The 13,658-nt window shown below is 50.7% G+C and overlaps 1 protein-coding gene across 1 annotated transcript in view; it reads left to right on the top strand.

The window, feature by feature from the left end:
- LOC140735737 (ephrin-A2-like) overlaps positions 1-9,074 on the top strand; it is a 51,072-nt gene extending 41,998 nt beyond the window's left edge. Inside the window, exons 4-6 of the mRNA XM_073061175.1 lie at positions 2,516-2,572; positions 6,242-6,832; positions 8,328-9,074. Coding sequence (XP_072917276.1) covers positions 2,516-2,572; positions 6,242-6,345 — 161 coding nt within the window. The 3' untranslated portion in view covers positions 6,346-6,832; positions 8,328-9,074. The remainder of the gene's footprint in view (positions 1-2,515; positions 2,573-6,241; positions 6,833-8,327) is intronic.
- The last annotated feature ends 4,584 nt before the right edge of the window (positions 9,075-13,658 follow it).

The following is a 13,658-nucleotide window of genomic DNA, read 5'->3' as shown; positions in this document are numbered from 1 at the left end:
ATGTTGCCATCTCTATCCACGATGGCATTTACACCCCGCGGAGCCCAACGGTCTCGAAACTCCTCTAAGGTCGCCGTAGATTGAGCGTGTTCTTTTTCAATATTCACCCGCCACCCCGGGAATGTGTGATGGGATGCTGTAGGAAGTCCATCACTCGTGCAGACAGTGGAATGGGAGGCATTTAGAAGGAGCCTCCCCTGTGTCTCCGTGATTCCAGGGCCAGTTCCCTCAGCTGACGGGAGTCATTATCTAGACAGCATCCATCATGTCGGTCTGCCTGCGAGCTGTGCCTGGGTGGTGCGTGGCACTGTGTCCCCTGTTGTCAGCAACCACCCTGAGGCAGCCACAAGGAGCGAGAGATCCTTGTCCTCTCAGTGAGTCCTTTCCTCAGGTTCCAGAGGTTCCTGCACAGCAATTCTCCTCACAAACGGTCTGTGTCTTGGCAGAACCATTCTACAAGCCGGCCTGCCTGTCGCAATCTCTTTGTCACAGTGTTTCACCTCCACTATTGTCTCTTTGCTCTTGCTGTGACTGTCTGCCTCCGTGTCTCTGTCTCATTTCCCCTCCAACTCACACCCCCTCACCCTCTCTCTGCTCTTCCTCCTCCCTTCTCCCTCTTTCCCTCTCTCTATCTACCTAACTCTTTTTCTCTGTGCCACTCTTTTACTGCCTCTTTTACTGTAAACCCCATCCCTCTCTCTCTTACTCTCTTTTCTCTCCTCCCGCTCCTTCCTCTCTCCTCTCTTTTTCTGTCTCTCACTCTCTTTCACTAATCCCTCCTCTCTCTCTCTCTTCATCCTCTCTGTCTCTCCCTCTCTTTCTCTGTCCCCCTCTTTCTTTCTCTCACTCCCTCACTCCCTCTGTCTCTCACTCAACAACAAAGATTTTCTGCAGACTTTGTTCCTGATACGAAAACACCACCCCCGGTAGACACTCCCCTCCCTCCAGCACAGTCTACAAAGCACATCATGTTTACTTGCCTGGGAAATGCCAACAGCCCCTCCAGAGCCTGCCCCTTCCCGCCAAGGTGAAAACCATCACACGCAGCACCTGCACAGGTTCCGCGACCAGGGAACGCATCTGCGTTTCCTTCACCTTTGCCGGGTGCTGGAGGGAGCGGAGTGTCTACCGGGGGTGGTCATATCAGGAACAAAGTCTGCAGAAAATCTTTGTTGTTGAGTGAGGGAGTGAGGGACAGAGACAGAGAAAGAGAGAGACGAGGAGAGAGAGGGAGTGAGGGACAGAGAAAGAAAGATGGGGAGAGAGAGGGAGTGAGAGACAGGGAAAGAGAGACGGGGAGAGAGAGGGAGTGAGGGAGTGAGAGACAGAGTGAGAGACAGAGTCAGAGAGAAAGAGAGAGACGGGGAGAGAGAAAGAGGGAGTGAGAGGCAGAGACAAGGATGGAGAAAGAAGAGAGAGGAGGGATTAGTGAAAGAGAGTGAGAATAGAAAAAGAGAGAGGAAAGAGGAAGGAGAGAGGAGAGAGTAAGAGAGTGAGGGAAATTGGGGAAAATCGAGTTCATCTTTTATCATATTAGAGGTCCGTTCAGTAGTTTAGAAGCTGACCTTGACCCTGGTGGTACATGTTCTCAAATAAAAGCCTCTGAGAGGATCACTGGGGTCTCCCTGCCCCTCTCCCCAGTTGTGACGTTTACCAAGAGTGTTTTAGACCAAGGGCCAAAACACTATTAAGAACCCCTACCCACAATCCCATCCCACAATCTCTCTGACCCACCACCATCAGAAAGGAGGTACAGGAGCATCAGGACTGGGACTGCCAGACTGGGTAACAGCTTCTTCCCTCAGGCTGTGAGACGAATGAACACCCTGTCACCACCAAGGTCTCGTCACTGGGACAGGGAGCTGTTTACTGTGTACCTGTGCTACGCACTACCTGCATTTTGAGTTATAATTTATTAATGGATTTATGATGATATTTTTGTGCTGTGTTTTGCGGGTGCACCGTGGTCCAGAGGAGTGTTGTTTCATTTGGTTGTGTAGGGTTACAGGCACATGAATACAGTTTTCTCCTTCGCTGGACACGAGAGAGAACGGAGGAAGCCTGGGGTGGGAGGGTCTCTGCCGATGTTGGCTGCTTAGCTGAGCGGGTGGGAAGTGCAGGCAGAATCCACGGGTTTCGTATCGTGGACACAGCTCAGCAAAACCCCCTTGCGTTCTTGCGCGGGGCAGTTGCCCTACCAAGCTGTGATGCACCCGGGTAGGCTGCCCTCTGTGGTGCATCTGTTAAAGGTCGGTGGGAGTCATGCCAGATTTCCCGAGGAAGTAGAAGCGTTGGCGAGCTATCTTGTCCGTGGTTGGACCAGGGCGAGTTGTTAGCGATTTTTACACCCACTCGGGGATTTGACCTCTCCTCCTCCATCCTTGTGCACCAACCCCTGTTACAACGAGACAGATCAAGATCTTCTTGTCATGACTTGCCTCTCGTGATGTCCGTAGGTTGACCGCGTGAAATGTGATTTGGTTATTTACTGTTCCTCATCTTTCTCCCTTTGTAGCCTTGAAGCCAGTCACTCAGATGTCGCAGGAGCCTGCCAAGGAGAGGGCGCAACAAGGTAGGGGCAACAGCAGGAAGGGCTGAGCGCTGTTTGTCACTCTGCCCTGCCAGTGGAGCCAGGAATCAAAACCAGAGGAGTTTGCTCCCAGGGCGTCCCCTGTTGTATGACAGCAGCTTTTCGTGAGGGAGTTACGGGTTTGTATGCTGCACAGGGGGTAGAGCTCGGAGTGATCCTGGTTCAGCCCTGACCTCCAGGCCTCCCCCGGGCGATCTGCTTCCATCCCGTGTTCCACAGAAAGCGTGGGTTTGGTGGGTGAACTAGCTGCTGTAAACTTCTCTTCTGCTGTGAGGGTGAGGGGTAGAATCTGCCGGAGAATGGCTTACAGGAAAAATGAGGTGGATGGCAGGTAGACCTGATGGGCTGAAAGGCCTCCTTTTACCTCATAATCTAAAGTGGATCAGTGCAGGAAGGTGATAGGCCATGATTCTACTAACAGGGATAGCAGGCAAGCAAGAAGGGCTGAATAACCTCCCCTGCTTCTGTTTGTTGTAACTTGCATTATTCCACCTGGGGGTTGTTCTGCCCGTTGCATCCATGCTAGCTCATTTACCCCTTGTGGTCACAGGCAGAATGTGAAAACACCACACAGAGTAACATGTGCACACACGCACTCACACACACACACACACACACACACACACACACACTCACACACACACACTCTCACACGCACACTCACGCACACACACTCACCCACACACACACACCCACACACACACACACACTCACACTCTCTCTCACATACACACACGAGGAAACCATACACAAGAAATTCTGCAGATGCTGGAAATCTTGAGAACACACTCAAAGTGCTGGAGGAACTCAGCATTAACATACAGACACATGCGCACACAGACACACTCACACAGAGACACACGCATGCACAGACACAGACGCACATAAACACAGACACACACACAGACTCACTTACACAGGCATACAGAGATAGTCACAGAGAGAGACACACACACACAGACTCACACAGACATACACACACTCACATAAGAGATACACACACATACACTCACTCACTCACTCACTCACTCACTCTCACACAGGCTCTTGCACTCGCACGCATGAGGCTGGGATCGAGCCTGGGTCTCTGATGTCATGAGAAGGCAGCTCTACCCACTATAATCCCCCTATCGCTCAGAGTAACAGGGGGTAGTGGGTGTGGAGAGAGGGGAAAGGATCTCTGTCAGCTGAAACCTCCAGGAATCCCACTGTATATCCAGATGGAGGCAAAGTATCCACAATTTATACTTGAGGGAGTGCCAGGGAACATTTTGGGAGACACCCGAGGTTCTGCAGACACTAGAAATCTTGAGCAACATACACAAAACACTCCAGGAGCATCTCCCTTGATGATGTCCCTCTGACATTAGACCTGCTGTCTAATCTATCTATGCCTCTCATAACCTTACAAACCCCTGTCAAGTCTCTCTTCAGCTCTGTCGTTGCGGAGAGCACAGCCCAAGTCTGTCCAATCTCACAAGGGCCTTTGATCTGAACGGCACCCTGATGTAAGAGATTCTGTCGGAGAGACTCAGATAGCGTCCATGGAGGGAACTGAACAGTTGATGTTACAGCTGAAGGGTCTCTGCCCGAAATGTCGATTGTTTATTTCAGTCCACAAATGCTGCCCGGCCTGCTGAGTTCCTCCAGCACTACGTGCGTGTTATCATGGAAACCGGTTTTCTCCTGCCGTTGGAACTTATTCCAACAGGTTTAGGAACCGAGTCAGAAAGAGCAGCTTCCCTGTGACAAGCTTGGCATTGAGAAATTCTCAGCTGCCACCTCACCCCGAAACTTCCAGCATAGCCTGAGGAGACTCGTCAACAGACAAGAAAATGACATCTCGTCAGTGAGTCACTGAGACAATTGCTTGCCAAAGCTCTCGCAGTGTTGGTTTCTGACATGTGTTGCCACGTCTGAAACTATCATCCTCGGCAAGGCCAGACCGTCCCTCGAGGGGCTGGAGTGGGGGTGGGCTGGACCACCCGCCCCCCCATCTCAAACCGCTATGGTCCGTGTGGGGAAGGCTCTGTCCGGGAGGGAGTTCCCAGGATTTGGACCTGGCGATGGTGGAAGAAGGGCCAATATCTTTCTGAGTTGGGGGCGCAGTGGGGGGAGCTACAGGGCGAGGTGTTCCCCTGGTATATTAGTTTAGTAATGTCACGTGTATCTTGTGGGAGAGACTGGCTCGGGGTTGCCCACTTCAGAGAGAGCAGAATTAGGCTGTTGGGCCACCGAATCAGCTCTGCCGTTCCATCACAACCTTTCTCTTCTCAACTCCATTCTCCTGCCTTCTCGCCATGACCCCTAACCCCTCACCAAAGAAGAAGCAGTCAATCTCTGCTTTAAATACAGCCAATGATTCCGTATCTACTGCCCTCTGTGGCAACGAATTCCACAGATTTTCCATCCTCTAGCAGAAGAAATTCTTCCTCAATTCTCTGTTCTAAAGGGACTTCCCTCTATTCTGAGGCTGTACCCTCTGGTCGTAGGCTCCCCCTCTGACGGAAACATCCTCTCCACGTCCACTCCATCCAGGCCTTTCACTGTCTGCTGGGTTTCATTGACCCCCCCGTCCCCGCCCCAGCCCCAACTCTCTTGTATTTTTTATTTATTAATTCAGAGATACAGCACAGTAACAGTCCCTTCCAGCCTGACAAACCCATGCCGCCCAATTACACCCTTTAGAGATACAACGTGGTACAGCAGGCCCTTCCGATCGCGCGCTGCCATTACACTCGCGACCAACCAACCTGCTGGCCCATATGTCTTCAGAATGTGGGAGGAGATCGGAGCACCAAGAGGAAATGCACACAGTCGCGGGGAGAGAGTGCAGGCTCCTGACAGAGAGCGGTGGAATTGAGCCTGGGACCCTGGCGCTGCGGCTGAGGTGTGGATATAAAGGCAGTGTCTGCACGGGGGCTTGAGCTCTGCACCCTCGGGCTGAAAGTCTGATACTCTACCAACCGAGCCGCCCATCCTTACGAACGCCCTCGCGTTCAGGCTCAGACACAACATGACAGTAAGCCTTTCGTACCCGGATCATTCTTGTAAATCTCCTCTGGACCCAGGCTAGATTGTGACGTGTTGTACAGGAGGTTCGTTCAGTAGTCTTCTAACAGCGGGGTAGAAGCTGTCCTCGAGCCTGGTGGGACGAGCTTTCAGGCTTTGGTGGGAGGGGGAGAGGAGAGAATGTCTGGGGTGGGTGGGGTTGTTGATTATGTTTTCCTGAGTCAAACATGTCAGCTTTCTTTAGCCTCTTGAGGAGGTAGAGGCGTTGGTGAGCTCTCTTGGCCGCGGCCAGCACAGACTATGGGTGATGTTCACTCCGAGGGGCTTGAAGCTCTCAGCCCCCTGAGCCTCAGCACTCTTGAAGTAGACAGGAGTGTGTACGCTGCCCCACGCCCCTTCCTGAAGTCAGTGAGCAGCTCTTGTGAGCTTGGTGAGTTTGTTGTCATGACACCAAGCCCCTAGGCTCCCTGTCTCCTTCCAGAACTCTGACCTATTATTATTTGAGATTTGGCCCACTTGGTTGGTTTCACCTGCAGACCGTAGATGGAGTTAGAGCTGAATCTGTTTGTGGGAGGGCAGTGAGATGGGGTGGCAATGTGGATTCAAATGAGATGACCTTTCCTTTATTCCCCCTTACAGATGCTTCCAAATCTAAGGACACAGGGGGTGCATCGCAGCTGTACCCAGGAATGCTCCTCTGCCTGCTGAGTTTGCTTAGCACTTCCTGCCTCTCATGGCTTTAGAGACGGCTGCCCAATAGTTCAATCATCGACTGAACTGGCCAGGAAATTTTGCCCTCCCTGGCCACAAGTATTTGACTTTCCCCATCGACCCAAAGTTTTTAGTTTTGATCACAAATCTTCTCAGCTTGGACTCCTCTCACTCCAGGTGACACCAAGATGACTGAGCCAAAGAGGGAAGAAGTTTCTCCCAAGTCACAAGCTTTTCTGTCACCCGCTTAGTAGACTTTCAACGGTGGACACCTTGAAGCTGAGGAGGTCATGACAGTTATCATTAATTCTCGCAACTAATTTTAACTTCTGTAAGTTCGATGTGCCATGTTTCCTGAATTCACAAGCAAGAAATGGTGTTCTTCAGGAGAGGCTTTTCACCTTGAGGATGGCACAGGTTCTTAGCTGCACTTCCCTGACAGTTCTCAGAAAGTCTGGCTACTGCTGGAGGTTTCGCTTCAAGGAAAGGATAGACTCGCCCGGGACCACCTGAAAGTAGGTAGGTGATCTCCTCCCCTCCCAACACATAGAGGTTAGTGTGGTTTCCAGGCTAGCTGAGGGGTCTGTCGTGTTGGGGAAATGCTTCCCTTCCTGAAAAGCTCCGGGAATAGAGGGTGCTTCAGTACGACATTGTTTGTTGCCCCTTGCACAGGAGAGAGGTGGATCATTGTGGGGGGGGGGGGGGGAAGTAAATCAAGGAGGTGGAAATGCACAACCCATTCAGGAACCACACCATAGGATCATTGCATTCCCGGCATGTCAACTTTCACCCTCGCTGGGTAGTGGGTGTCTCTCTCCCCATCAAACCCCTCTCCCTCTCTGTCTGCCCTCTTCAATACCCTCTTTCCTTTCTTGCCCTCTCCATCTCCCTCTGCCCCCTCGATCTCCTCCTTCTGTATCCCTCTCTCCTTCGCTCTCCCACTTTCTCCCCCCTCATACCTTCCTTCCCCTATTTCTTCCCATCTTGCTCCCCACCTCCCTCCCATGGGAGAGGCTGTGAGGAGTAAGCGCAGCGCTCGAGGAGGGAGTGTGGTAGGAGAGGCTGAGATGAGGGAAAGCCATGCTGTTGGAGGGGTGGTGAGGGGGGAGTGCGGTAGGAGAGGCGGAGAGGAGAGAAAGCTATGCTGTTGGAGGGGCAATGAGGAAGGAGTGCAGTAGGAGAGTTTTAGAGGAGGGAGTGCCATGCTGAGGGAGGGGCAGCGAGACAGTGCATCTCTCCCTCAATTCCCCTCTGAGAACCTTGGCTTTCGAGGAGCAGTGGGAATATTGCTGGGGCAGCCATGTTAATGTGGGAATTTTGGGAACCGTTCGGGCTTGACCCCATTTGCTCATAGGCCCTGTCATCTTCTGGGAATTCTAACGCGCTTCATGGGAAATGTTGTTCACCATTGAAATTCCCTGCCTGTGGAAGATGACAAATGATTTGTTTTCGCGTAGTTTAGCGTTTTGATGAGCTATTGAACCTAGAGCAAACTATTTTTTATTCATATTGATTTTTATTTTTTTTATTCTTAAATTGCTATTGAGCTTGGTAAAAGCTATTGAAGGACCCTTGATTCACTCTCCCAGTCTCTGCCTTCTGTCGGGGGTGGTCCAGGGGCAGGACCTGGCTGGGTGGGATTCCAGCCACTAGACCTTGTCCATTGTCTCCCTGGTGACCAGCTTGGTCTCCCATGCTTGTTGCTCGGATGGGAAGCAGAGGTGGTAGAGGGGCAAGAACAGGGGCATGAGAGAGGGGGCTGGTATGGAACATCACAGACGATACAGAGATTGGTGGCATTGTGGATCGTGTAGAAGGGTACAGAGAGCATTCGTCAGCACAACACAGGGCAGGCCCCTCGACCCAGGGTGTTGTGCTGAACTGATTGATGTGCTAATTCAATGCTTAAACTAGTCCCTCCCCTCCATACAATATCTACAACCTTAGCTGTAATGGATGTACAATTAATCCTTTGAGCATTCTGATTTTTTTCCTGTTGATTGTTTTGTTTCAGGACATGTTCCCCTCATCCTTGCTGACTCTGGATTCCGCTCAATGCCAACCACGGTTGATTTGAAGCATTGTGAGCCGGGCCATGAGAAGGCAGCATGGCTGGAGGTCATTCACGTCAATGGACCTTAGGCTTGCCTGGCTTCGAAGACTTGAAACCCCAGCCACGAGTCAGGCTCTTTCACCGAGGCAGCGAGATTCCCCCAAGCCCTCAGCTCCTAAAGACAATGATGGCAAAATGCCGGGGGGAGGAAGGAGGCCTTGTCAAGTAGGCCCCATTTCCATGACAACGCTAGATGGACCAATCTGAGGCGGTGCTGTAATCTATCACCCCAGCAACCAAACCAGGAACATTTCTGGCATTAGCCAATGCCACGAACAGGACCAATCAGAAAAGAGACGAGGCTCAAAATTTGCTGGTTGGACTAGCAGCAATGGTTGGTCTTACTCAGGGACAATGTCCTTAAGTGTCTCTTACACTTTCTTGCTCCAAAGTGGGAATGCAGCCCAGTCCTCCATGCCCAGCTCCCCCCACCTTCCCACTGGCTCCCTCGAGTGAGGGGGCAGCAGAAATAGAGGGGGAGCATGGGAGGTCAACATAGGTACCTCTTGGATTTCTACTTTCTGTGAAAACTTCGCCTTCTGTCTTCTGAGAAGATATTGCACCCCTGCCGCGGAGATGGTCTTCACCACAGTGACTTTTGTACACAGTTCTATTTCTTTTTAAAGGATTTCAATAAAGGAAATTAAAGAGAGTCTCGCAATGGGATTTACTTGCATAGACTTGAGCTGCTGTCAGTCAGATCAGCTTGGATAGATTCTGGGAACTCGTGCTGTATCTTGCTCTCTCCATTTTCCCCTTTCTGTCTGTCTTTGTGTTTCAGACCTGCTTTCCAACTCTCACTTGCTTTCTCTCTATCTTTTACTGTCTTCCTGTGTACCTCTGTCTTTCCGGTTATCTGTCTGTCTCTTTCCGGTTATCCGTCTGTCTCTTTCCATGTTTTTCTCTCACTCTCTATTTCTGCTTTTCTCTCTATTTCTGTTTTTCTCTCTGTTTCTCTCTCACTGTTTCTGTTTTTCTCTTTATCTCTCTCTGCCACATTCTCTCTCTCCTCTCTCCTCATCTTCTTTTTATTCCTTCCTTTGGCTTTCTTCCACAATTTCTCACCCTTGCCCTCACACCTCCTTCCTCCCTCCCTCCCTTTTTCTTCCTCAATCAGTTTCTACCTTCCCTTCCTCTCTTCCTTCAGGTCTCACTTTCTATTTCCCCATCTTTCTTTCTCACAACTTTTTACTGAACCCATGCCCCAGGAGTGTGTCATGGGACGGTGTGGAGGGAGTTTCACTCTGTGTCTGACCCCGGGAGTGTGTGATGGGACGGTGTGGAGGGAGTTTCACTCTGTGTCTGACCCCGAGAGTGTGTGATGGGACGGTGTAGAGGGAGTTTCACTCTGTGTCTGACCCCGGGAATGTGTGATGGGACGGTGTGGAGGGAGTTTCACTCTGTATCTGACCCTGGGAGTGTGTGATGGGACAGTGTGGAGGGAGCTTCATTCTGTGTCTGACCCCAGGAGTGTGTGATGGGACAGTGTAGAGGGAGTTTCACTCTGTGTCTGACCCCGGGAGTGTGTGATGGGACGATGTAGAGGGAGTTTCACTCTGTGTCTGACCCCAGCAGTGTGTGATGGGATGGTGTAGAGGGAGTTTCACTCTGTGTCTGACCCCGGGAGTGTGTGATGGGATGGTGTGGTTGAGACAGATACATTAGCAACATTTAAAAAAAACAGACAGGTACACGGATAGGAAAGGTTTAGAGGGATACGGACAGGTACGCGGATAGGAAAGGTTTAGAGGGATACGGACAGGTACGCGGATAGGAAAGGTTTAGAGGGATATGGATAGGTACACTGATAGGAAAGGTTTAGAGGGATATGGATAGGTACACGGATAGGAAAGGTTCAGAGGGATATGGACAGGTACACGGATAGGAAAGGTTTAGAGGGATATGGATAAGTACACGGATAGGAAAGGTTTAGAGGGATACGGACAGGGACACGGATAGGAAAGGTTTAGAGGGATGCGGACAGGGACACGGATAGGAAAGGTTCAGAGGGATACGGACAGGTACGCGGATAGGAAAAGTTTAGAGGGATACGGACAGGTACACGGATAGGAAAGGTTCAGAGGGATACAGACAGGTACACGGATAGGAAAGGTTTAGAGGGATACGGACAGGTACGCGGATAGGAAAGGTTTAGAGGGATATGGACAGGTACACGGATAGGAAAGGTTTAGAGGGATACGGACAGGTACACGGATAGGAAAGGTTTAGAGGGATATGGACAGGTTCACGGATAGGAAAGGTTTAGAAGGATATGGACAGGTACACGGATAGGAAAGGTTTAGAGGGATACGGACAGGTACACGGATAGGAAAGGTTTAGAGGGATACGGATAGGAAAGGTTCAGAGGGATAGGGACCGGTACACGGATAGGAAAGGTTTAGAGTGATACGGACAGGTACACGGATAGGAAAGGTTCAGAGAGATACGGACAGGTACATGGATAGGAAAGGTTCGGAGGAATATGGACAGGTACACGGATGGGAAAGGTTCAGAGGGATATGGACAGGGACACGGATAGAAAAGGTTTAGAAAGATACGGACAGGTACACGGATAGGAAAGGTTTAGAAAGATACGGACAGGTACACGGATAGGAAAGGTTTAGAGGGATACGGACAGGTACACGGATAGGAAAGGTTTAGCGGGATACGGACAGGTACACGGATAGGAAAGGTTCAGAGGGATACAGACAGGTACACAGATAGGAAAGGTTTAGAGGGATACGGACAGGTACACGGATAGGAAAGGTTTAGAGGGATACGGACAGGGACACGGATAGGAAAGGTTTAGAGGGATACGGACGGGTACACGGATAGGAATGGTTTAGAGGGATACGGACGGGTACACGGATAGGAAAGGTTTAGAGGGATACGGACAGGTACACGGATAGGAAAGGTTCAGAGGGATACGGACAGGTACACGGATAGGAAAGGTTTAGAGGGATATGGACAGGTACACGGATAGGAAAGGTTCAGAGGGATACGGACAGGTACACGGATAGGAAAGGTTTAGAGGGATACGGACAGGTACACGGATAGGAAAGGTTTAGAGGGATACGGACAGGTACACGGATAGGAAAGGTTTAGAGGGATACAGACAGGTACACGGATAGGAAAGGCAAATGGGTCTGGTACAGATGGGAATGTTGGCATGGACCATTTGGGCCGAATGGCCTGCGTCCATACTATCTGAAACATTGCTCTTTCCAAACCTTCCCTGTAATTTCCCCTGGGGGGGCGGGGAAGGTTGGAATCTGGGGCGCACTGCCTGAGGGGGTGATGGAGGCAGGGGCTCTCATATTTACTCAGTGGTGTGTGAGCAACAACCTCACACTCAATGTCAGTTTGCCCAAGTAATTAATTGTGGGCTTCAGGAAGGGGAACAGGCACCAGTTGAAGGGGTTAATGGTGGGAAGGATGAACACCTTCAAATCCCTGGGTGTCAACATCTCTGAGGATCCATCCTGGGCCCAACATGTTGATGCAATTACAAAGAAGGCAATATTTCATTCGGAGTTTGCAGAGATTTGGCATGTCACCAAAGATCCTACCAAGTTTCTGCAGCTGTACCGTGGAGAGTGTTCTGACTGGCTGCGTCAGCGTCTGGTGTGCAGGGACCATTACACAAGGTCAGGAAAAGCTGCAGAGGTCTGTGAATTCAGCCAGCTCCATTCCGGCACCAGCCTCCTCAGGACATCTTAAAAAGGTGGGATCCGTCATTAAGTACCTCCATCACCCGTGACAGGCCCTCTTCCCGTTGCTACCATCGAGGAGGAGGCACAGGGAAAAAGACACACACTCGGTGATCCAGGAACAGCTCCTTCCCCTCTGCCATCAGATTTATGAACAGCCAATAAACCAATGAACACCGCCTCAGTACGTTGGCACTGATATCGTAATTTAAAGTATATTTTATGTTAAAACAGCAAGTTTCATGACATATGTCAGTGATAATGAACCTGATTCTGATTCTCTATGAGCACTTGAATCGGCAAGAGGGAAGACAAAGTGCCGGATGGGTTTAATCTGTCCACGTTGTTGGAGGGTCACAGTGATAGCAATGACCTTGAATATCAGGGGTTGCTGACTGGATTTTCTCTCCTCGCTGCTTCTGAGGAACCTCCCCTCCGCTCTGAACAAGCAGGTAGGTAGGGTGGCAAAGTGGCGTAGCGGTCAGCACAAAGCTTCGCGGTGCCGATGAAGATTGGGAGCCGATGTCTGCCTCTGTCGGTAAGGAGTTTGGATGTTATTCCCACGACTGCATGGGTTCCCTCCCGCTAATCCGGTTTCCTCCCACAGTCCAAAGGGTTGATGACGTGCGGGCTTGCTATGTTGCTGCTGGAAGCACGGCTACACTTGCCGTGCACAATTCTCCAAGATTTTAATTTTCTATTTAGATATACTCAGTGGCCACTCAGTGATATACTCACTGGCTCGTGGTCTTTCACTGCTGTAGCCCATCCACTTAAACTTTCAACGTGTTCTACATTCAGAGACACTCTTCCGCCCACCACTGTTGTAACGCGTGGCTATTTGAGTTGCTGTCGTCTTGCTACCAGCTTCAGCCAGTCGGGCCATTCTCTTCCGACCTCTCTCATTAACAAAGCATTCTCACACATAGAACTTACTGGATGTTTTTTATTTCTCACACCATTCTCTGTAAACTCCAGAGAAATCCAAGGAGATCAGCAGTTGCTGAGATACTCAAACCACCCCATCTGGCACCAACAACCATTCCACGGTCAAAGTCATTAAGATCACATTTCTTCCACATTCTGATATCTGGTCTGAACAACAACTGAACCTCTTGACCATGTCTGTATGCTTTTATGCAGTGAGTTGCTGCCACCTGATTGGCTGATTAAACATATGGTGAAATTCCCTACACACCATCCCATCACACACTCCCGGGGTCAGACACAGAGTGAAACTCCCTCCACACTGTCCCATCACACACTCCCGGGGTCAGACACAGAGTGAATCTCCCTCCACACTGTCCCATCACACACTCCCGGGGTCAGACAGAGTGAAACACGCTCCACACCGTCCCATTACCCACTCCCAGGGTCAGACACAGAGTGAATTCCCTCTACACCGTCCCTTCACATACTGCCGGGGTCAGACACAGAGTGAAGCTCCCTCCACACCGTCCCAGCACACACTCCCGGGGTCAGACACAGAGTGAAGCTCCCTCCACACCGTCCCATCACACAC

Source organism: Hemitrygon akajei, chromosome 11, assembly GCF_048418815.1.
Source record: "Hemitrygon akajei chromosome 11, sHemAka1.3, whole genome shotgun sequence".
Taxonomy (NCBI): domain Eukaryota; kingdom Metazoa; phylum Chordata; class Chondrichthyes; order Myliobatiformes; family Dasyatidae; genus Hemitrygon; species Hemitrygon akajei.
Note: the sequence above shows the minus strand (reverse complement) of the source record. Positions and strands in the feature narration are given on the sequence as shown.